This window comes from Petaurus breviceps, unplaced genomic scaffold, assembly GCF_028583685.1.
Source record: "Petaurus breviceps papuanus isolate PSGF00001 unplaced genomic scaffold, PetGlider_PUasm1.0 129, whole genome shotgun sequence".
Taxonomy (NCBI): domain Eukaryota; kingdom Metazoa; phylum Chordata; class Mammalia; order Diprotodontia; family Petauridae; genus Petaurus; species Petaurus breviceps.
In genome coordinates this window covers 7,482,937-7,508,202 of record NW_027185665.1, presented here as the reverse complement: position 1 = coordinate 7,508,202, position 25,266 = coordinate 7,482,937, and the positions used below count along the sequence as shown (strand labels likewise).

General features: G+C 34.8%; 1 protein-coding gene across 2 annotated transcripts in view; it reads right to left on the bottom strand.

Moving 5' to 3' along the window:
- The window catches only part of LOC138173266 (thioredoxin-like protein 1), a 48,788-nt gene that overhangs the window by 3,442 nt on the left and 20,080 nt on the right, over positions 1-25,266 (bottom strand). For both annotated transcript variants that reach the window (XM_069103262.1, XM_069103253.1), the window contains exons 3-7: positions 24,370-24,543; positions 10,206-10,328; positions 9,140-9,209; positions 7,324-7,496; positions 4,380-4,484 (exon numbers count right to left, since the gene is read on the bottom strand). In XM_069103262.1, the coding sequence (XP_068959363.1) occupies positions 4,380-4,484; positions 7,324-7,496; positions 9,140-9,209; positions 10,206-10,328; positions 24,370-24,543 (645 nt within the window). The remainder of the gene's footprint in view (positions 1-4,379; positions 4,485-7,323; positions 7,497-9,139; positions 9,210-10,205; positions 10,329-24,369; positions 24,544-25,266) is intronic.

Genomic DNA, 25,266 nt, shown 5'->3' with positions numbered 1-25,266 from the left:
CTGTGTGGCTTTTTATATGAGTGTCATTCCCACACAGAAATAGAGACAGAAGAAGTGCTACATCTTTGCTCATTTTGAAATACCTATTTTTTGCTCATTTAAAGACAATTACAATTATTCGTTTTAATAAAAAGTAGCAAAACAAAGCAATCTACAAAAATGGCGTATTTTAGCACCAAAAAACCCCCACTCTCCAGACTTTAGACCACAAGCTTGTCATACTATATAACACTGGACATTTTATATTTTATTTTTCCCTCAAGTTTAAATTCGTAAAACGATCCTGCCTCTCTGGATACATAATAAAAACTAATTGTAATGCCTACTGCAACAATCCAATTTATAATCAATAATGGTAATTTTACCCATTTTAAATCAATTCTTATGCAGCCCAAGAAATCACATGACGGGAGAAAAGAGAGTTCTAAGGTAAAAAATTCAGTTCATATTCCAATACATATCCTTTAGCATTACCTGAACTTCAGTCATCTTAAAGATACGTCAACAATACAATGAGAGTCAATTCTCTCCCCCACCCCAAAGATAATAAAGCTAAAAGATTCTTTTTTCTGCTCTTCAAAAGTTTTATAACAAAATATTCACTGCCATTTGCTCCACTACACACCAAATATTTCTTCACTATACTGAACAGAACTGCCTAGGTTAATTTTAACTTGATCTGAAAAAAAAAAAAAGTTTTATCCAGAAGTCCATTTAAATTTGATTAAGTAAACAAGGAAGAGAAAAGAATGTTGTACTTCTGGCCTTGTCAGCAAACCTCATGTTTTCCTGATTCTATGCCTTTGCCCATGCCATTTATTCCAATTTATAAAAGCCCATGGGGCAGGGGCTGCTGCTTGTCTATCTCCTCCAGTGCTTTTGCAAGCACACAAATATTTGTTGAATGAATGACATGGTCTCCCTCCAATCACAACTAAACAGCTTGGCTGAAGTCCCACTACCTTGCCATGAAGACTTTCCAGAGAACCTTTCTCTCTTCTGAACTTACAGCACTGGTTGCCTATGCTACTACTGACTGGTCCCTATGCCAATCTTGTAGTACCTTTGTGACATTTCTTTCACTACCACTGGTTGGGTAACTTTCCAAATGTCTTATTTAACTTTCCAAGTATTTATACCTCTGCCTCCCTAACTAGACTAGACCAGAATTCTTTTAGCTAACAGGAAATGTGTTTTAGATTTCATTTTTATTTCCAGTAGTTAAATAGTTATGTAAAGAGTAGGTGCTAAGTTTCATAATAGAACTCATATTTAAAACATAAGCATTTCTTACTCTATAGAATGTCAACTATCAATTCTAAAGAAAAACTCAAAATGAGTATCATAAAATCCCTACTTTTTGACTGATTTTTTGCTTTCAACCAACTGAACTGATATTGTATATACCACTGAAAAATCTTTGCTAAATACAACAAAATAAATAATTACAATAAGAAAAAAAAATTACTGCAGGCCTCCAAAAGGAAAAAAAAAAGTACATGTAATATTTAGTAAGGGCAAATAGGCAATCAACTCTTTTTTTTTTTTAAGCAATCAGGCTTAAGTAACTTGCTCAAGGTTACACGGCCAGTTATTTCTGGGTGTGGAGCTAAGTAAGTATCTGAGCTCGGATTTGATCCCCAGGTCATCCCAACACTGGAGCTGGTGCTCTTACTTCCTGAGCCACCTGGCCGCCCCTAAGCAATTGGAGTTAAGTAACTTGCTCAAGGTTACACTGCCAGGTGTTTCTGGGTGGGTGCTAAGTGTCTAAGCCCGGATTCAATCCCCAAGTCATCCCGACAATGGAGCTGGTGCTCTTACTTGCTGAGCCACCTGGCAGCCCCAGGCAAGTCAATTCTTATGAGCTCAACTTGTTATACTAAAAGAACAGGAATGGAGAAGTAAAACATAAGAAAAAAATGCAGAATATAAAATAATTTCAATAACAAAAACATTAAGTTAATGAGACAATTATATAGCAAAGTACTACAATAAATAAGCACACAGGTTGAGGACAGAATACTTGTAACACCTTGTTGGCCATCCTGAAAGAGGCAGGTCCTACATGGTCTTAAAAAAAAGAGAATGATATTGATTTGCCAAGTGAAAATAAAGGCGACTAGATTACGTGTGAGGGACAATGAAAGTAAATGCATAAAGACCAGAAGAAGACTGTAATAAATACAAGGAAAATGAGTATGGTAAGATGGGAGATGAAAGGTTAAAAGGTATATATGAAGTTTATGTGTGAATATACATAAAAAATCTTTGAAGTCAATGTTAGTATAAATTGAGGGGGAGGGGGGGCAGCCAGGTGGCGCAGTGAGTAAGAGCGCCGGCCCCGGGGATCGGTTCCGGCCTCAGATACTTGGCACCACACAAAATAACTGGCCATGTAACTTTGAGCAAGTTACTTAACCCCAACTGCCTAAAAAAAAATTGTGGTGAGGGATGAGGAACAATTACATGGGGCTAGAGTCAGAAAACTAGAAAAACAGAAACAAATTTAAGCCTTTTGCAGGGTTACTAATAACCTGCAAAGTGATTATAAGCAAGGACTTTAGGGGAACAGGGAACAGATGAGGCACAGCACAGCTAAGACCTGTTTAAACAAAGTGCCATTTGAGACTTAACAGCAGTCAGTCAACTGAGAACTGGTTTGTTTGGGTTTTTTGTTCTCACCAAAATTTCCCCCACTGGCAACAATTATTTTGTGACCATTCCATTTTATTCAATGTATCTAGGCATATAGTTATTCCTGTTTGAGATGATAAAATAGTTCCAGAAAGTTAATCATGCTTTGAACTATGACAATACTTAGGAATTTAATTTGATCATAGACTTACTTATAGATTCATCTAATGCAAACCTCATTTTTCAGATAAAAATGAGGTCCAGGCAGGTAAATGACTCGTCCCAAGCAGAGCTGAGATTTTAATCCAAGCCCTCTGACCTCAAATTTAGCACTCTTTCCAATATCCCACGGCTTTTCATCCAAACCCAGCTGATATTTATCATTGTTTTCAGTTTTATAACGAACATGTGATTCAATAGAACTATTTACAGTAAAGGATATGAGCATCCCTCACTCCCAAACTGGCTTCCTCACCTCCATTCTTTGGAACCAGCCCCTTCAAGGCTCAGTTTACCTCCTTCCTTCCAGAGAGCTTGACTGATTCCTGGTTGTTAGTCCCCACCCCAGTTACAGGTATTTATTTTATATATGCCCTAAATACTTAATCTGTAAATTAGATATGCTCCTTAATGCCAAAGAATGCCTCATTTATAGTGCTAGGGCCTGGCACACGATAGGTACTTAATAAACGTTTTTGATGGAATAGATGAATTCAGATCTTACAATACTTCTGGTGATAACCAGTTTCTATGCTTCTAGAATCCTAAACTTGAAGTAGCTACTGGTCTATTGGTATCAACAATGAATAGTTTTCTTATAATGGAGTGATGTATGTGTGCTCCAGACTGGGAGGATATCAGTCCTAGAAAAAACTTCTATTTAAAGCATCAAACCCTAGACCTCCAAAGCTACCACATATATTGAGTTCTCAATAAAGGTCAGTTGATATTAAAATATAAATTGTCTTTTTATATTAAGAATAAATACTACTGGGTCAGCTAGGTGGTGCAGTGAATAGAGCACTGGCCCTGGAGTCAGGAAGACGTGAGTTCAAATCCAGCCTCAGAAACTTAACACAAAAACTAGCTGCGTGACCTTGGGCAAGTCACTTAATCCCAATTGCCCTCCCCCAAAAAAGGTTAAAAAAAATACTATAATATTTGAAAATCAGATTATTATAAAGTTCCATCTTGTGAAATACACTCAATTCACTTTTCTTTTTGAATTGCAGTATTTCTATACAGCAAATTCCTCAAAGTGCTTTGTTTTTAAAATACATCTTTAAATAAAACAACAATCGAAATCTCTGTACCACTGCCCTGCCCTTTAAGGGGCACTACAAGTTCACTACAAGGTGCTACTACTTGGCAGTCAAATATTCCATTTATGCCAACTCCTTTAAGCTCCAAATACTAGTGATATTAATGCCACCCACCTTTCTATCATTTCCCCTATAACTTGTCTAAAGTGCCATTATCTAATACCCAGTGTACCAAAAAGAACTAGTGTTAAAAATACAGCCACTAATTCCAGTAAAGTGCCTTTTAGCTGATGAGAAGATGCATCTCATTTGGTAATATAACTTTAATCCCTACGTGGAAACTCAAATTTCACATTGTTCCAGCATAGATGATCATAGATATCACTTAACAGTAACAAAATAAAACGTGCATACGTTTTCTTTAAAGAATAATCTTTAGGCTTTACATTTCCTCTAGGAAATTGTTATTTTGAGTAAACTTACTCGTTTGAAGTCATTCATATTTGTTGCTTGAACTGGAGTACCAATAAATGTAAAATATGAAATTCTTGTTGTTTCTTCTTCACCCTGATTGGACTGAACAAATAACTAAAATAAAGAAGAAAAAGAGTTTTTGACATCTACATTTACCAATGAATTTTTGACAAACATGCAACAAGCTAGATTTTTTTTTATACTTACTATATAATTTCTTTGAGGTTATATGTAAATTGTATTACAGGTAAAAGTAAATGGAATTAAAGAACAGAAGTGAAATTTAAAGAATGAGTTCCTATGACTGTACCTTTCAAGGGTCTTCTTATACCCTGACTTTCATTCACTTAGCTCTTCTAGTTCCCTACCCTGGCATTCAGACAGTGTGAGACAGACAGACAGACAGACAGACACAGACACAGACACACACAGACACAGACACACACACACACAGACAGCAAAGTCTCATGCCTTAATAAGAAAACATAACTGTTGATGGAATGGCAGAATTTCTGATGTCTTCAGAACCCACTGTTGAAAGTTTCATGTCAAATGTCATCTCCTTGAAGGCAGGGGCTATTTTCATCTTTGTCTTTGTGTCCACAGCACCTAACACAATGCCTGGCATACTGTTGCCATTCAGGCGTTTCAGTGTGGACTGGCATATAAGAGGTGCTTAAATACTTGCTGAATTTAACTGATAAAAAATGTAACTCTTCAGATGCCTCAGAAAGGATCCCTGTCCTCCTTGTTCTAAATCCTGTGCTGCCTGATATTTAAGCTTTTTAAGACATTTAGGAAAAAAAAAAACATTACCTGAAAAATATTAACTGATAGGACAAGACCAGTCTTATTTTTTTACATTAGCTTACTTTCTCACTTTATACAAGGAAGTTTATCTCCCAAAGGGCAAAAATAGTCAGAAAACTACAGAACCTATATCAATCACATGTGCAAGTCGTTGAAGGCCTCATCTACTCTCCAACTCCCTTCACATACACTTCATCTAACAACTACAGGGTGTATCAAACAAAAAGAGCTAACAGAGCAGGAATCTCATCCTAAAGAATCCTGGGCTTGGGGGTACTCTCCTGACATATCCTGGGCCACAAACAGGTACTGAGGAAAACAACTGTTTCTATTATGGGCAAGAATATATCACAGAAGTTCAAAAAGACCTTGGAGGGAGGTACAGCTCCAAGCCAACATAGGACGCCCCCTTCTGCTGAAAGGTTTACATCTAACTGTTGTGAATTTTTTGCTTTTTCTTTGACACTTCCAACTTCTGCTTCTTTTTTGGATTCACCTGATATATAGTAGATTTTGTTACACCACCTTATTTCTATGTATGTCTTTCTTTTTCAGCTTTATTTCTTCTTGTAAGCAAAGGATTGTGAGATCTTTTTGCTTATTCAATCTAGCACTCTCATTATACTGAATTATTTAATCCATTCACATTTAAAATTATGTTAGGTTTATATTTCCCTCCATTTGTTTCTAATAGCTTTTTGGGGGGGTTCCTATTCCTTTTTCTTTTTTGGGGGGGAGGGGGAAAGGTAGGCCATCAAGGGTTAGGTGACTTGTTCAAGGTCACATTGTTAATAAGTATCTGGGGTCAAATTTGAATTCAGGTCATCCTGATTTCAGTGCTCTCTCCAATGTACCACCAAGCTGTTCCCCATTCCTTTTTAAAGTCAGGACTTTGTCCCTTCAGTTATTTTTTAAATCTACTTTAAGGCAACCCAATTCCCATAGGCTCTCATTTATTCCTGTTCTCTAATTTGGGGATTTTTTGTTATTAATTCCTTTTTCTTTCTTTTATCTAATTACCTAATTTTTCTCATACATAACCATAAAAATACTACAGATAACAAAACTGAAAATCAGGAAGATTTCTTTAGGTGACTTGCCCAGAAAATGATAGTAGTAGCAGCTGTAGTTATAGCAGAAGCCAGCATTTATACAGGGCCTACTATGTGCCAGACACATACTAAGTGCTAATAAGTACTTCACATTTGATCTTCACAACAACGCTAAGAGGTCATTCCCATTTGACAGATAAAGAAATAGGCAAACAAGGTTAAGTGACTTGCCCAAGGTCACACAGCTAATAAGTGCCTAAAGTCAGATTTTAACTCAACTCTTCCTGAATATAAGCCCAGGGCTCTATTCACTGCACTATCTAGTTGCCTATATTAAGTGTCCAGGATTCTTTGCACTCTTTTCAAAGTCTACTGGTCGGGGGGTGGCTAGGTGGTGCAGTGAATAGAGCACCGGCCCTGAAGTCAGGAGGACCTGAGTTCAAACCCGGCCTCAGACACTTAACACAAAAAATAGCTATGTAACCTTGGGCAAGTCACTTAACCCCAACTGCCCACCCCCCACAAAAAGCAAAAAAAAAAAGTTGCTATAAAGTCTACTGGTATCAGAGCTGCCTCTGCAACACTGTTGATAACTGATCATACAGTCTCCAGAAGGAATCTCCAATTCTGAAAAGCTTACTACTTAATAAGATTAAATAGAGAGCTCTAATTGTTAAAAGTTTTATATCAGTCTCCCTATAATTCATACCCACTAGCCCTACTTCTGCTTTCTATAGCTACACAGAAATTTTAAAAATTTTAAAGAATTAAATATATCTTTAAATAATTTACTTTTTTAAAAGGTTGATTCAAGTTAAGCCAACATTTTTCACATGTATTTTATGACATTTCAAAACCTGAAAAACTGGCTAGTCCATAATTTCTCCCCCAACCAATACTGCCTATATTTTTGAGGGTGGCAGAGGAATCCACAAGTTTAAAAGAGAAAAATTAAATTAGCTTAGTATATATAAGAAAGGAAGTCACTAAATGTGACTGACTAGTTACGTAAGTTGATTTTAGAATCACTATATTTAAAAATGAACTGTCATTAACAAATTTTTTTGATGCTTTCATGAAATATTACTTACAGTTACACTGTTAACATTTTGGAATTTAACATAACGAAGCTGGACAATACCATCTTCTTTAATGTCATCTTGTGTTAGCTCCAGGGCTTGGGTTGGTTCGCTTCTTTCTGCCTCTTCAAAATCCATTGATCGGGGTAGATTGATAAAGATTTTTATATATTTAGGACCCTGACCTATTAAAAAAAAAGAAAGAAACAACACATTTTTTAAACCTCCAGATGAGGAACTTTCTAGGGAAATCTTTATATATTCTGCTAACACCCAATAATTATTCAGATCCTAAGATTTAAAAAGTGATATAAGTGGAGACATATGAGTAAGAGGGCCTTGAAATAAGAAAGTCGCCAAATTTAATTTTGGGGATATTTTCAATTTCAATGGGATATCAACATTAACAATTCGCCCTAACTTTCAGGGCATACAAAAATACTTAAATTTGGATGGAAGAATCAGAAACTAGGATGATAAAGGATCCTTAAAGGTCATAAACTTTAGAACTAAAAGGGACTTTGGAGATCTAATTCAATACCATTTTACAGAAAAGGAAACTAAGGCCTAATGAAATAAAATAATCAAGACCCTAAAAGCAGGAAAGCAATATCTGTCTTGAAAAAAATTTTCTATAGAATTTTTTAAGTGTTTCAAATTTATAAACCAACTTCAAATGGTACAGTTTTGTAGACAAAATATCTAAAAAGAGAGAAAAATATAAGCTGACATTTGGAGAATAACTTGAAATTCAATCAGCTTTAAAAAAAAAATAAGGTCACTTTAACCAGCTAACTCCTCAGAACTGAGAAATTATCTGTTTGCTCAAAAAGGTTGAATCCTTTCAATTCTGGAATTATATGATGGTCAAAATTTCCTTTCTTCCCTAACTTTAATATCTAATAATCTCAAAACAAGTAATTATTTCTTATTACTGAAAAGTCTTAAATATGTGCTAACTATTCACCTTATCTATTATCACGCAGAATACGTTGCCATATTGATTAAGGAACTGTTACCTCTAATAACCTAGGTTTCCAAAGCTAAAATCAGGCCTATTTGGAATCCTGAGGAGTCCACAGACTTCACCTCTATACTGGTCTTTCAAATCATTGAGGAGGAAAAGAACTTTCCACCAAAGGATCCAAAAGAATAGTAAAGTAAAAAAAAACTAAACAAACACCTAGCATCTTCATGCCTTGGATTCAGTCTTTAAAATATTAATATTTAACTTCAAATATATTTCCCTTTTGTAATCCCCAATTTTAAAATATTCCCATTTTTTTTAAATCCCATTTCCTTGAATCCATCATAAATGTCCATGCTCACTATTCATCATCAACTTAACCACTTCATTTCAAGAAGCAGAATTTTGTTCATTCAATAAGCATTCATTTAATATGTATACTATGTGCAGAGCACTGTGTTAGGCATTGGGGAGCAAAAAAAAAAATAGATTAGCTCAAGAAAATAGAGTTTGTTGTTAAAAAACAATGCAACCTGATTTCAACACAATGACCTATCAAAATTTTATAACAACATTAAATCATAAAGAATGTGTTTAAAGTTTATTTTTAGGCTGAACCAATTTTTTATCCACCTCAACTATGGTAGATGTGCCACGCCAGCAGATTTAAAATCAATACTAGAATTCTGAATGCAAAATAAAGTTTCTGTAGTGAGCAGTAAATAGTACTCCTCAGTTCATGTCATTAAAGATGTCAAACACTTCATGCCCATGTACTTCTTCTTAGCCAAAAGATTTAAGAAAATTGAATAACTAAAAATTTTAAAGCTAACAGTCTAAAGAAGGGCAATATTTACTCACCATTATCTGGCCCTTGAAATTTCATGGAATAAAGCTTAACAGGCTGATTGAAAGCCACAGTAATAAGCAGCTGTGAAGAAAATATAAAGTTTCATCATCAAGAAACGCTTAAGCAGTGATAGGAAAAAAAAGTCCAACACTTTAATTCACATAAAATATCAAAGACTGGCAAAAAAAAAATTACTACTATAGGTATGCATACTTTCACATTAAAAATCTCTCAGTCACCAAAAAGTTGGAAAAAAGAGAAATGTAAAACATTTCAATTTTCTCCTAATATCCCTCAAAGTAATAATAATAATAATAAAATATGTAAATAGTTCGCAATACAAGCAATGTGGGAAGACAGGAACACATATACTATTGGTGGAACTGTAAATTAACTATTTTGAAAAATATTTTGATATTATCCAAGAAAAATAACTCAACTGTTCATAAATCATTTGACTATCCCAATACTAAGCATATATACCAAAAAAGTCAGAAACAGGTCCTCTACATACTACAATATTCACAGAAACACTTCATGTGGTCGAAAAAAATCTGAAAATGAGATATGCACCTATCAATTAAGGGAACAGCTGAACAAATTATGGTATATCAATGTAATGGAATATATCTCACCATAAGAAAACATGAACATGAGTAACTAGGTATGATAAATCTTTCATGAACTCATGCAAATCGTGTGTTATACTTTTTCAAACTGTTAATTATCTTGAATTGGTTTTTTTCTCTTTTTATTCTTTGCTATGAGGGATTAACTCCAGCAAGGGATAGGAGGAACTTTAAAGGATATAAAAACAAAAGATATGAATAAACATTTTTTTAAAGTGCTTTCTTTGACCAGAATCTCAGAAGCTACTCCTGGCAAGCTTTCCAGGAACAAAATGACTGGAAACTTGTTTGTCTCTTTTATGTTTTATGATGTCAGGGAAGAGACATTTGAGACTGAAGAGTTGGGAGCAAGTTTCCTTTTCTTAGTTCTAAATACTCATCAAATTTCTACTCATAGATCCCTTAACACTTAGTATTGCTTCCAAATTTTAAGTTAAACATTAAATACCTGTTCATCACAGTCAGATTCCAAGAAGGAAGGGTCTTTGCGTAAACAGTTATCAAATCCATGCTCATCACTTTCGTTAAGACATTCACATCCAGCTTTGTTAATAAAGGGCATTAAATCCATCTGGGGAAAAAAATTGAGATTTTAGGGAAAAGATCTAATACCAAAACCTTAAAAATTAAAAAAAAAATGTATCACAATTCTTCTCATTATAAGTTTTAAAAGGAAATGTATACATCATTTGTAATAATCTTTATAATAATTTGTAATAATACACTCTTTCTAAAAATCCTACTTCTTTTTTCCCTTTTTTTTTATTGTCAAGGATCACAACAGAATAGAATGAGTCGAATTTAACAGGATCAAGTATACAGTTAAGTATATTACAATGTCATTCAAAAAGATCAACTTCACAAGAGCAGTTTGGGGAAATGATGAAATAAAATTTCCTATGAAAAGGTGGCAAACACTAGAAGCTTTCCCAATAAATACAGGAATAAAGCAAAAATGCTCATTTCTCTGCTATTATTTGAAACAGTTTTAGAAATGCTAGCAATAATCCACATCCAGAGAAAGAACTTTATAGAGTCTGAATGCAAATGGAAGCACAGTTTGCCCTCCTTTTTTTTTGTTTTGTTTTTTTCTTCTTCCTTGTGGTTCCTCCAGTTCTAACCCTTCTTTATATCATGACTAATGTGAAAATATGTTTAATATGAATGTATAAATAGAGCCTATATCAGATTGCATGTCATCTTGGGGAGGGGTGAGGAGAGAGAAGGGAAGAAAATTTTAAACCCAGTATCTTATGGAAGTGAATGTTGAAAACTAAAATGAATTATTTTTTTTAACGCTAGCAATAGCAATAAGAAGATAAAGAAGTCAAAAGGCATAACGATTAGCAAAAGCAAAACTATGCTAGCTGATGTCATCATGGTTTACTGAAAAAACCCTAAAGAATCTATAAAAAAAAAAATAAGACAATTAATAGCATCAGTAAAGTTGCAGGGGACAAAATAAACCCACAAAAAACACTATTTCTACACAGTATTTACAAAATTTAGGAGGCAAAAACAGAAAGGGAAATTCCACTCAGAATAGCTACAAAATGCAAAAATATCTAAGATAATCTAACAACCTATCCTACCAACAGCTACAAAAACAAAATATATCTTAAATAAACTTATATTAGATGCTCATGGCTGAGCCAGGTAAACACAAGAAAAGTGACAATGCTACCAAAATTAATTCGCTCAATTAGTGCTATCTCAAAGTACCAAAAGAATACTTGAGTTAGTCAAAATAATAACAAAATTAGGAGAAACAAAAGAGCTAATGAAAAATAGCAGAAATGAAGGGCAACAGCACTTCCAGATCTTAATCTACATTATAAAACAGTATCCCAAAAAACACCTGGTACTGGTAAAGAAAAAGGACTAGACAAGAAAAAAGAGAAATTAACAGAATTCAATAACCCTAGTGTTGAGTAAATTCCCTGTTTCTTTAGGAAAGTTACTCCTTATTTGTCTAGAAATGCTCAGAAAACTGGAAAGTATTCTAGCAAAAATGTGATTTAAAACATCTTAGATCACATTTCATAAAAAATTCAAAACGAATACATGACATAAACATGAAAGATGATATTAAGGAATTAAAGGCAGACTGCATAATTCTCACAGTTATGAGTTAGGGTTGAACGCTTAATCGACAAGGCTATTAAAAAATAATTACAATTACCTGAAATTGAAAACCTTTTGTATAGAGAAATTTAACATAACAAGAATAAGGAAAGTAAAGGGGGGAAGGGACTTTGCATAATTTCGGAGAAAGGTCTTGGTAGCCAAGATACATAGGATACTAATACAAATATTTACTGCCAAAAGCATATTTATTTCCCAATGAATGGTCAAAAAAGATCTTTAAAAATTCCCCAAAGAACTGGAAACTATTAATCATCATAGGAAAGAAAACATCCAATCTCTATTACTAAAAAAATATGCTAATCAAAACAACCCTGAGGTTTTATCTTACACCCAGGAATTTACAAAAATGATGAAATAAATAAAACAATGTTGAAAAGGTCCAGCAAGCAATGAACAAGTATCAAGCACTTACTACCTGCTAGGCACTGCATTAAGTATTAGGAATACAAAGAATGTTAAGTATATTAGGAATACAAAAACAGACAAAAACATTATCCTTGTGTGTAAGGACCTCATATTCTGATGGGAAAGACAACATGTCAATAGATGCCATATATGTAAAGTAGATGGAAAGTAAATTCAGAATGAAGGTACTGAGGAATGGAATGAACCAGGATAGGTCTCTTGCAGAGAGTGGAATCTGAAAGAAGCCAGGAGGCAAAGAAAAGGATGGAATATACTGTTCAAAGAACAAGTGGACCCAAAGAGATGGATGACAGTGTATGGCAGAAGGTAAGGAGTAGAAAGACTGGAAAGGTCAGAAGGAGAAAGGTTTTAAAGGGTTTTAATAGCAAAAGACTTTATAGTTGCTTCTTGAAGTAACAGAGGGCCCTAGAGTTGCCAGGTAGTGTGCCAACATGGCCAGACCTGCACTTTGGGAAAAGGAGATGAGGGGAACAAAAATCAAAGTGGAGACTTGAGACAGGAAAAAAAATTAGTAGGTTACTGAGCTTAGGCAAGAGGTTATATGAGCCCGAACTAGGGTGGCACCTGTATGAAGAGAAGGGGATGTATGTAAAGGTAAATTGGTTAGGTGGTGTGAATGCAAAGTTGTTGAGCCTGGGTGAAAAGAAAAATGGAAATAGTTAAGCTGGGAATAAGGGTGGGTTTGGGAGTAAAGACAATTTGTTTTGGATATGCTGAGTTTAAGAGTTTAAGAATTTCAGTATTCATAAATATAGACACAGAATACCGTGGCTAATGATAAGAACAAGGTATGACTTTTAGTTTGAGATACCCAAAAGACAGGTGGATGATTGGGGCTCTGGGGAGAAACAAAGGCTGGAAATATAGATCAGGGAATCATCTACAAAGAGACAATAATTTAACAAAGCTGATGTGAATACCAAACATGATAGTACAGAGCGAAAAGAGGGTTTAGGATGGAACCCCACCATTAACAGGGGTGAAACACATGAAAATCTACCAAAGAGGACAGTGAGAAAGAATAGTCAACATGTTTGCATACTCATAACTCTCTAAGGGAGGTACTATTATTATCCCCATATTACAGAGAATGAAACTGAGACTGAGGCGCTCCCAGGGGCACACAGCAAATAAGTCTCTGAGACAGGATGCACACTCAAATCTTCCTGACTCCAGGACCAACGACAGTATCTTCTCATAGCTTCCTAATCTCCTAAATCTACAGTATAAAGAGAGTTATCAAAAGTGTAAAAGGCTGCAGGTCAAGGAAGAGGACTGAGAAAAGGCCTTAAGATTTGACTACATGGCTCTAAATCACTACTGATAAGGGAAGTGCAAATTACAACAACTGAAGTGCTACCACACACCTATCTGACTGGCTAATATGGAAAAAAAAAAAAAAGAAAATGATACATGTCTGAGAAGATGTGGGTAAACCAGAACACTAATGCATTGTTGCTTGAGTTGTGAACTGATCCAACCATTCTGAAGAGCAATTTAGAACTATGCCCAAAGGACTGTAAAACTGCATAATAGGCTTTGATTCAGCAATACCACTACTAGGTTTGTATCCCAAAGAAGTGATAAAAAAGGGAAAACAACCCACGTGTACAAAAATATTTATGGTAGCTAATTTTTATGGTGGCCAAGAATTAGAAACTGAGGGGATGCCCATCAATTGGGGAATGGCTGAACAAGACGTGGTATATGAATGTAACGGAATACTATTGTGCTATAAGAAATGATGAGCAGGCAGACTTCAGAACTAATGCTGAATGAAGTGAACAGAACCAGGAGAACATTGTAACAGCAACATTTTGCAATGCTCAACTTTGGTAGACTTTGCTCTTCTCAGAAATACGACGATCTCAGACAATTCTGAAACATTCATGATGGAAAATGCTAACTCCATCCAGAAAAAGAACTACGGAGTGTGAGTGAAGATCAGAGCAGACTATTTTCTCCTTTTTTTGGATTTTCCCCTTTTGTTCTGATTCTTCTTTCACAACATGACTAATGTGGAAATATGTTTCATATGACTGGACACATATAGCCTCTATCAAACTGCCTGCCATCTTGGGGAATGGGGAGAAAAAAAATTTGGAACTCAAAATCTTATAAAAGTGAACATTGGGGGTGGCCAGGTAGCACAGCAAGTAAGAGCACCCGCCCCAGTGTAGGGATGACCTGGGATCAAATCCAGGCTCAGACACTTAGCACCACCTGGCCATGTAAGCTTGAGCAAGTTACTTAACCCCAATTGCTTAGGGGCGGGCCAGGTGGCTCAGCAAGTAAGAGCACTGGCTCCAGTGTTGGGATGACCTGGGGATCAAATCCAGGCTCAGACACTTAGCACCCACCCAGAAACACCTGGCCGTGTAAGCTTGAGCAAGTTACTTAACCCCAATTGCTTAGGGGTGGCCAGGTGGCTCAGCGCATAAGAGCACCGGCTCCAGTGTCAGGATGACCTGGGGATCAAATCTGGGCTCAGATACTCAGCACCACACCCAGAAATAACTGGCCGTGTAACCTTGAGCAAGTTACTTAACCCCGATTGCTTAAAAAAAAAAAAGTGAACATTGAAAACTATCTTTTACATGTAACTGGAAAAAATAAAATACTGTTAAGTGGGGGAAAAGTTTTTAAAAGAAAATTTGACAATTTGGTCACTGGTAATTTTAGAAAGGGCAATTCCAATGGAATGAGCCAGGTCAGCAACCAAAATGCAGAATTCTGAGAAGACAGAGGCTCCCAGTGAAGATGGTTTTCTCAAGGAGTTTAGCCAAAAAGAGGAATAGAGATATAGAACTATGAGCTATGGGGATGACTGGATTAAGCAAGGGTTTCTGTTGTTTTTGTTGTTAAATGAATGTTGTTAAAGGATGAGAGAGACATGGTTGTGCTTACAGGCAGAAGGGAAGTGATCAGAAAAGGAAAAGACTAAAGATTAGGGATGGTAAATGGGAGCACTCACCTTTATAAGGGAATGTGTGAGACTGGAAAGACCATGTCTTCAGACAAAAGAGGACGAGGAGATAATAGGGGAAAATAGCCAAATGGCATGAGAAAACAAAAAGAGAAAAGGAAGCAAATGGTGTCAATTTTTTGATGAAATTTTAGAATTCCTCAGTTGAGAGGGTGAGGAAGTTGAAGAAAAGTTTGGAACACTTTCTCTCGCAAGTAGAAAAAAGAATCAGGTAAGGAAGTGTCAAAAGATTGCCTTATTGTAGTGAAATGTCCAGATGAGATAATGTAATAAATCTGCAGTGGACCTAATCAAAACTTCTGTGATTTTTCTCTAGTTCCATTCAGCAGCTGGTGAATAGATACAAGTAACGTGAAAGGTAGGAGTAATCTAAGGCTGGCTTTTGGCAAAGCATAACTGGTAATTTCACAGAGGTCAGAGGATTCAAGATTAGTAGATATTACAGTGTTGAATTGGTTCAACCAAAGGGCAGAGATAAGAAAAAGAGGAAAAAATAGTCAGAAAAGGGAAACGGCAGAGGGAATTGTGGGAAGATGGTGGAATAAGGCAGGAAACTACTGGATTCCTCCAAATAACTTAAAATAATGCCTTAAAGTGAATTTTAAAGCAGCAGAAATAATTAAAAGTTGGAAAAAAGCAGTTGTCCATCCTAACCTTGGGAAGGTGTTAGAAAAGATGACCTCCTGAGGTGGTAGTCTGGCTGGAAGCACAGATGCTGCTGGGGAGATTCCACCATGTCTACAAAAAGCAAGCCCTGGGGACAGTTTATCTGGTACTAGAGCTAAGAAACAGAATGATGTATCAGTGGAAGAGAAGAGATATACAATACAGACTGGTTATAGCAACCTTGTGTTTAACATACATAAAGATTTAAGCTTCTGGGATGAGAATTCACCATTTGGTAAAAAAAAAAACTGCTAGGAAAACTGGAACGCAGTCTGGCAGAAACTAGGTATAGATTATTTTAACACCATTTACATAAAGAGATGTCACAAGTAAATCAGAAAAACACGGAACGTTATCTATCAGATTTAGGATAGAAGAATTTATGAATAAATAGGAGAAAGACAGCACGGAGATGTAAAACTGATAATTTTGATTACCTTAAATTAAAAAGGGGTTATTCAAATAAAGTCAATGCAGCCAAGAATAGAAGGAAAGCAGAAAACGGGAGGGGGGGGAATTTATAGACAATTTCTTAAATAAAGATCTCATCTCAAATATCTACAGAATTTTGTCAAATTTATAAGAATATGAGTCATTCCCCAATTGATAAATGGTCAAAAGATACAAAGAGGCAGTTTTGGGGAGAAATCAAATATATAGTCATACGAGAAAATGCTCTAAATCATTACTGATTAAAGAAATACAAATTAAAACAACTTTGAGGGCTACCATCTCACACCAACAAGATTGGCTAAAATGACAAGGGCAAAACGACAAATGCTGGAAGGGAATATGGAAAAATTATACACTACTGATAGAACTATGAACTGATTCAACCATTTTGGAGAGCAATGTGGAATTATACCAAAAGAGATGTAAAACTATACCAAAAGAGATGTAAAACTACATATACCTTTGACCCAGCAACACTACTATTAGGTCTGTTTCCCAAGGTGATCAGGGAAAAAGTAAAAGAACCTACATGTTCTAAAATGTTTACAGCAGCATTCTTTGGGATGGCAAAGAACTAGAAATTGAGGGGATGCCCATCAATTGGGGAATGGCTGAATAAGTTGTGGTATATGATTGGGAAAGGATACTACTATCTGTAAGACAGTGCTATAAGAAATGTTGGGCAGGTTGATTTTAGGAAAACATGAAAAGATCTACATGTAAAAAAGAGTGAAAGGAATAGAACAAAGAGAACATTGTATATAGTAACAGCAATATTGTTCAAAGAGTAACTGAATTACTAAGCTATTCTGAGTAATATAAATATTCAAATCAACTACAAATTACCTATGAAGATATTATTTACTTCTAGAGAAAGAAATGATATCTGGAAATATGCATGGTATGGGTTCACATATCTATGACAAATGTTGGCCTTCTCTGGTTCAGGATAAGGAAAGGAGGGAAAGACAGATCAGAACTCAAAATGTAACAAAAAATAAAAGAAAATCTAAAAAAGAAATTTAAATAAAAGGGTGATAACCTGCAAAAACCAGCAACAACAAAAACAAAACCACTGAGGAATGGAAGGAATGAAGAGAAGATAAATAACAGCACTGGGGCTCTAAGGCACATGAAAATGTGTAATGATCAAAGATAATGATCCCATTAGGAATTTGAGCATTAAGAGATACAGACATAGAACACTATGGTCAATGAATAAGAGTATAACCATCTCTGTGTGTGGTGGAAGTGAAGAATAGACCATGGTAACTGAACAGAATTAGGCTATTGGAGAGAACAGCAACATCTATGTTGAAATTCCCTGGTATAAAGATAGGGCTTGGGGTAGAAAGAAAAATCAAGTCAGGCTGAGCTCACCGAGGAAGGGAAGATGCACTGTGAAGTGATCCAACCATTCTAGAAAAGAATATGGAATTAAGAAAAAAAAATTACTAAAATCTCCATAACCTTAGTCGCAGAGATTCCACTGCCTTCCTTAGAAGTAAGGCCCCTGGAGGATTATCAAAAAGGAAAAGCACCACATGCACCAAACTATTTATGGAAGCACTTTTTGTTGTAGCAAAACAGGAAATAAAGTAGATGGCTACCAAATGAGAATGGATAAATCAATTACGGCACAGGAATACGTAATGGAATATTACTGTGTCATAAGAAACGATGCATATTATGAATAAAAAAAAGATGGACTTCCAAAAATTAATTCAGAGTGAAGTCAAGCAGAGACAAGAAAAAATACACACAATGCCCACAACAATTATATGCATAGTACAATTAAACAATAAGAACAATGCTGCAAAGTTATAGCAACGAAGCCTTACCCCAAAAAAGATGAGAAGAAAACTAGTCCTTCCTCCAATTTCTTTGGAAAGGGCAGTGGTGGGGAACTGTGTGTGGGGAACATTACACTTAGTGTCATACTGATATGTTGGTTAGTTTTTTTAATTTTTGTTTTCCTTTCTCCTCTTACTCATTTTATAAGGGATGACTCTCTGGGAGGGCAGAAGGAGAGAGAAAATGGAAAAGTGGTATAAAAACAAAAAACATCATAAAACACCCAAAATCTAATGGGTTAACTCTGTGATATGGCTCCCAAAATAGTAGCATGATACTGAGCTCCATTAAGAGAAACAATATTCAGTCCTGTGTACCACATTTTAAGAAGGAATGGAGTACATCCGAAGGAGGGCAACCAGTATACGTAAGGGGAATTCTGCTACACTAAACACAGTATTAAAAACTGGAGATGTCGAGCTTGGAAAAGATTTGGAAAATACTTGTGTATGGACAGGGAACCTCTTTAAGTATCTGAAGAGGCGACTTGTGGAAGGAAAAGGGATTCTACTTGCTTTGCATGATTGTAGAGAACAGAACTAAGAGTAGTAGACAAAGGTCAATCAGCTCCAACAAAATATGTTCTTTCCAACATAAGATTACACAATCATAAAAAACTAAAGTTTTTTCCGTATTTATAAATATTCACTCATGTCAAATATATAGCAAAGTAGTAACATTCTCTTCTAATACTGCAAAAACCACATTTTTCAATAAAGTGAACTAAAAACCAAATTTTTGTTAGAAGCAACAAGCTAAGCTCATTTCTTTTTTCAGAATAAAATGACAACCTCTGTGTATAGCTGAAGTTCAGTACAGTAATTCATGGAAACTGAGTAGATTTGGGGAGTTAACATTATTTGAGGAAATGGTTAAAAAAAGGTTTTCCTCATAATGTTTATAGTTTTTTATATTACTATAAAAGACGTTTCCCAACAATATTCTTATATAGGTACATTAAGTTATATTCAATGAAATCCCAGGGTTCCAATAAAGTTATTTACCTCAAAATACTGACAAGAGAAATATTTTATATGAAGTACCTTCTAACAATTTCTACATTCACTAAAGTCATTTATTAAGGGTTAGGTCTCCAGGAATAAACAACAAAAAAATTAAGTTCTGCATCCTCAACATTTAGAAATAATTTTCCCAATATATCATTAGTATCTCAGCTGTTAAAAAAAAGGAATGGTTATTAATAGCACTTAATCTGCAGCAAGCATTCTAAATGAAAGTCTTCATTTATGTTTATTCTAAAAAACAGGTGGATAAAAGTTTTTTGGGTTGTTTTTTTTTTTATCACCAACTGGCAGGAAGGACGTTCTTTGCAACAGAACAAGGTACATGGTACAGTTACACCATGGTTCAGATATTAGACATTTTCACTGACCAAAAAGAACTCTACTTAATCACATTTTTTATGTCAGAAATGAAGGAAAAGGAAACAGGAAGAAAACCCTAGAACTTTAAAGCCATCAATTAGCACGACCTTTTGAGTAAGGTGTGTGACAAGGTTGTCCATTTAAGATTAAGACAATATTTTATATAAGCTGTTATATGATTCAAAATCATGATACACTATTTAAAATATTCTGACGGATGGTTAATGAAATCCAGAAAATATTTTCAAAATAAGTAGAAATCTGCAACTACTACAGCTAAAGAAATGATCGATTTCTTCCAATTCACAGGAGATTCCCGAATACTATACATGTACATAATATGTACAATATAATGTGTTCAACTTCCCCAAACACTTTTAGACCAATTATCCTTTACTGTTCTAAAATATCCTTACAAGTAGGGGAAGAGATTTATATCATAGGAGACATATATAAAAAATTCACATAACTTGTCCAAAGTTACACCATTTGTTAATAAGAAAGTCAAGAATTCACCAAAGGCCTCAAGCTCACTCTAGGATACTGGGCTTTTTAAAAAATTCATTATATACATATATAAAATCACACTGAGTAAGGATAACAATGAAAATATTAGCCAAACTTCATACAAACTCATCAGCACTTCAATAACAGATACACCCCATATTTAGCTGTGAATTTTAAGCACTGACAAAGTGATATTTACATAAAAGATGTTATTGCACTTAAGAATATTTGTAAAACTTGCAATTTAGTCTAATATGTCATAGTACAAAAGTAAACTTTCATGCCATAAGTATATATCTAATTGCTAATTATATTTTAGGCGTTTTTGTCATTTTAAATTTTAAAACTTAAGGATGGATTTTAAAAATACTTCTAACAGAGAAAGATAAAATCCCTTTTCTGAAAAGCTGTCCTAGGGAATATCACTTACAATGACATTTCTGAGGGTGTTAAAGCAATTTCCCACTTACATGTGTTTAGTTATTATTACAGCTGTCAAGTATACAGAATGACCCAGAAGTCTTAGTGCAGCATTTAAGCTTCAGAAGAGTAAAAAAGCTGCACTAAGACTTCTGGGACACCTTGCATTTATCTATTTGGCATTTATTTTTTATAACTTTTACTTCTGACATAGCACTTTACGTGTGGAAACACAACAAAACCAGCAAAACATAAATCTAGCATTTCAAAGATAAATTATCTCATTTGAACATTAACAATAATCTTTGAGCCAAGATTAGGTATCATCTTTCCCATTTTAAAAATGAGGAATCTAGAACTCAAATGTTTCACCTATTATATGATCAACCTAAGTTAGAGCCAGTACTAGAACACATACAAAGAAACAGAATCTTGCTGTTACTTTTGTTTCCAGAACTTTCTAAAGTACATCATGCTTCCTTTCCTAATAGCATTCACAACCTTAAAACAACTATCTACAATAGCAGACTGGCTGACTTAGTTAACATAATGCTACCTGAGTTAAGTGGTGTGATGTTTAAAGAACTGACTTTACTCCTATTTTTAAATGGTCTCAATGTATTACAAAAGGAAATAATAGCCAAACAATATTTTTCCTATATGCTACAGTAATTACCAAATGCCCAAACAGGAGGCATCCTATGTACTTAAATCCAACTAGCTGTGCCATATACCTGATGAATGGACTTGGTTTTTGAATAGTGCTAGAGGTGACAATATCTCTACTGCAGTGATACATATAAGTCAATGTTATGGATCTAAACTTCTATTTTAGCAGGAAATGTAACACCCAGACTCCAGTTCCTCAAAGGTTTGAACATATTCAAAGGCATACTGAATCTAAATCACCCTATCAAACCATAAAATCTCTCAGAAGTCAGAGACACTAGAAATCATAAAAGGGACTATTATGTCTCAATCAGCAGTAATGTCAGAAAGGCAGCATGATATAAAACAAAGGTACCAAACTCCCAGCTGGGTTGAATGTGCTGCCTGAATCAAGATTCAAAAATAACTGGAAAATGTTTAACAACCAAAAAAAAAAATACAATACAACACAGACAATGTTAATTTGTGGTTTTCTAAGTCAATATACGACCACAGGAATCAGTTCTATTTGAGTCTGACATCAGCGATATAAAGAGTACTGCACTCAGCAGAAGACTCAAGTTCAACTCCTGTGTTATTTATTATCTATGTGACCTTGAACAACTCAAAACTCAATTCCTCTATCTGTAAAATGAGGAAATATTGTGGAAAATACTTTGTTAACTATAAAGCAGTAGATAGAGCACTGGGTCTGGACTCATCTTCCTGCATTCAAATCTGGTCTCAGACACTTATGAGCTGTGTGACCCTGGACAAGTCGCTTAACCCTGAATGCCTTAATTTCCTCATCTGTAAAATGAGCTGGAGAAGGAAATGGCAAACCACTCAAGTGTCTTTGCTAAGAAAACCCCAAAAGGGATCACAAAGAGCCACATATGACTAAAAAAAATGACTGAACAATATCACTCAAATTCCAAAAAGAGAAAGAGGCATTAGGCAAAGGAAAGGGCCGTCTGAAATACTGCCAGTGACTGAATCATCTTTTTTGGGGGTAATCTCTCCTGGTAGGGGAGAGATGTGGGAGACAGACACTTGACATATAACTAAATTCTTCTAGGCAATATTTTTTTATCTTTTATAGTGTGCTATTCTATCATCTGTTTGACTTAAAACACTCCAATTCCTCTTAAACAGTCACATGGGATTTTCAAAAGTAAATTTAGATTAATTTTGTTTGGGACATTTTTTTTTTGGAGTGGAAAAGGCAAGGTAATTGGGGTAAATGACTTGCCCAACATCACAATGCTAGAAAGTGTGTCATATATCTGAAGTCATATTTGAACTCAGAGCCTCCTAACTCCAGGGCCGGTGCTCTATTCACTTGCGCTACCTAGCTGACAATTTCCTAACATACTATAAAGCTAGGAAAGCTTTGAGAACTATAAGATTTGAGATGAAAATCACTGCTCCTAGGAATCCAGGGCCTCCTAAATAAGTATGTTATTAATCCTCAGCATTTGTTACATATATGTTTAACTTTTTTTTAACATACAGATTTTTGCTTAGTAAGTGTTATCTCATTAGGTCTGTTACATTTGTGTTGGCAGAGCCCTTGGTTGCAAGATTACCCTACTGGCCCAAATTATTCAAGTTTTTATATGTATTTGACACCTCATGGAAAAAAATGAAAACATTTTTAAAGGCTTTTCACATTTTATCCGTAACATTTGCATGAAAATAAAATTCCCAATTCTTTAAACCTCATTTTTTCCTGCTTATTTCCTACCTGAAGTCAAAACATTGAAATCACAATTAGCTGATGTGTAAGGAAGTATCCCTGTGGCTAAGCAGCAGGACTGTGGAGCTCATAAGACTTTTTCATGCAAACACCCTTAGTAATAAAGGAAAAGAAATAAAAGATGTAAACGACAGTTTACAATTAAAATGCTTTCCAAAATTTTCCAAAAGGTGTCACAACCCTGACTTATGAAAATACCATGCATTCCAAACCAGATACTATACAACTTTGTAATAACAGTGCACATGTCTTGTTTTAAACAAGTATGAAATGTAATACGGGAGAAAGCACACATTCATTACTTGTGGTATTTTAAAACAACAACAAATCTTTAATATAAATACATTTTTCACTTATTATACATTTGCCTAAGTTACTCTATATCAGCCTTAACTGTAATCGTCAGTTCTAAGTTGGTATTTTTATTTTAAATAAATTTTTTAATTCTGATATAGCGACAAAGCAATTTGTGACAAAAACAAAAAATTAATAGTAAATATAGCAATTCAAAGCATTAAAGTTAATGCAGCTCAGAATCCATAAGCATCCCTTTCAATAAATGTACTAAGAGAAAATTAGTACTCACTTCCTTGCCAGGTGAGAGAAATTAGGTAAAGATGATAAATTCTAAGTTATATGCTATAATCTGTTATTTTCATTTTTTAATTCTGTCAGACTTTGAGAAAACTTTATCTGCTTGGCACATGTACTAACTGGCTAAGTATAACACATCAGGATTTTTGTCTAATACTCAAAGGAATTTATGACTATTATGTGTTGAGCAACTGTTTTGCCTTTCCAATTAGGTCTAGTCTAGAACTAAAAGATAGCTAGATTCTTTCTTTTTTTAATGATATGATAAAAAGAAAAAGGAAGGCATTTAAAAGGAGACAAAAATTTCAGGGAAAAATAGCAGTGCAAGTAGTTCAGTAAGTAATGGTTGCACATTAAAATTTACAAGTTATTTTACACAACTGTCAAGAAGTGGGAACATTTACTTTCCAAGGCATATTTCTTCACTTATCATGAAAAAATATGCATAAAACAAGTGTTAAGGAAAAATGAGTATTAAAACAATATTTAAAAGTAGCAGTATAACAATTGACAGAGAATCCAACAACTCAGCAAGAAAAATTGTTACCTCACTGAAAATATGAATATGCCAATATTCTCCTTAACTAATTCACTTTCTAAATACTTCACGGAAAAAAATGAACTAATGAAAAACAAGCCAAGTAAACATTTAAAAGTCTCTACAGCATGAACAGTTTGGTCCTTTAAATCACAGTTAATTTTAAACACACTACACATTTCTACCTTGAACTATTACAACAGTATGATTTTCTTCATAACTACATACATAGCCTTTGGGGATATCCGTGTCTTCATTGTTTCCAGGGTCGTTTTCTAAGTGTTGCTTAATTTTTTCTTCCAATCCCACAGCATCTGCTCCTTGATACTGGTCGATTCGCACTTTGTTTCGAAAAAAGAGAAATGTGGGTGTTGCTGATATATTGTTGGTGGCAGCTGTTCCCTAGAATTCACAAGTTAGACAGTGCTATGAATTAAGAGAAATCCTAAAAAATATTCAGTATTCATATTACCTTCTTTATAAGTGCAAAAAGCTTAATGAGTAAGAACTAAAAACGTGAATACAAAAGAGTAGACTTCACTAAATGTCTTTATTCCAATAGACAATTCAGAACTAAGTTATTTCCTGAGATGAGGCTTGTTCCTAGGAGAAACCAAAGTACAGAGTTTCCCAAAGCCCTATACACCACTGCTGCTGTCTCCTCAAACAATGTTAAAGGAATACCCATATTTTAGGCACAGGGAAGGACTACAGAGCAGGTAGAAAGACCACATGGTTCATTAGTACTCTAATGATAGCTAGAGAAAGTCCCCAAGCATGAAGAATGATTTACACAAAAACATGGACATACATCAAACAAAGTTGATATCACTGAAGACTATAAATCTGTTGTGATCCACATTGTTAGTGAGAGCATCCACTAAATAAATATCACAGGTAAAATCACAGGTCGATTAAAGTACTGAAACATGCTCTTTTGACTAGTTGACTACTCTGACTCTATTGACTATGTTAACTCTGTAAAGAGAATCTTTTATTTTACAGCTAAAGGTGTTAGCCAACCACCTAAAACAAGGGATACTGGAAATTTAATCTGAGAATTAAGCTTATTAAAAATGTTGCTTCTAAGACATGAAATATTAAGGGTCAAAAACTTATAGTGAT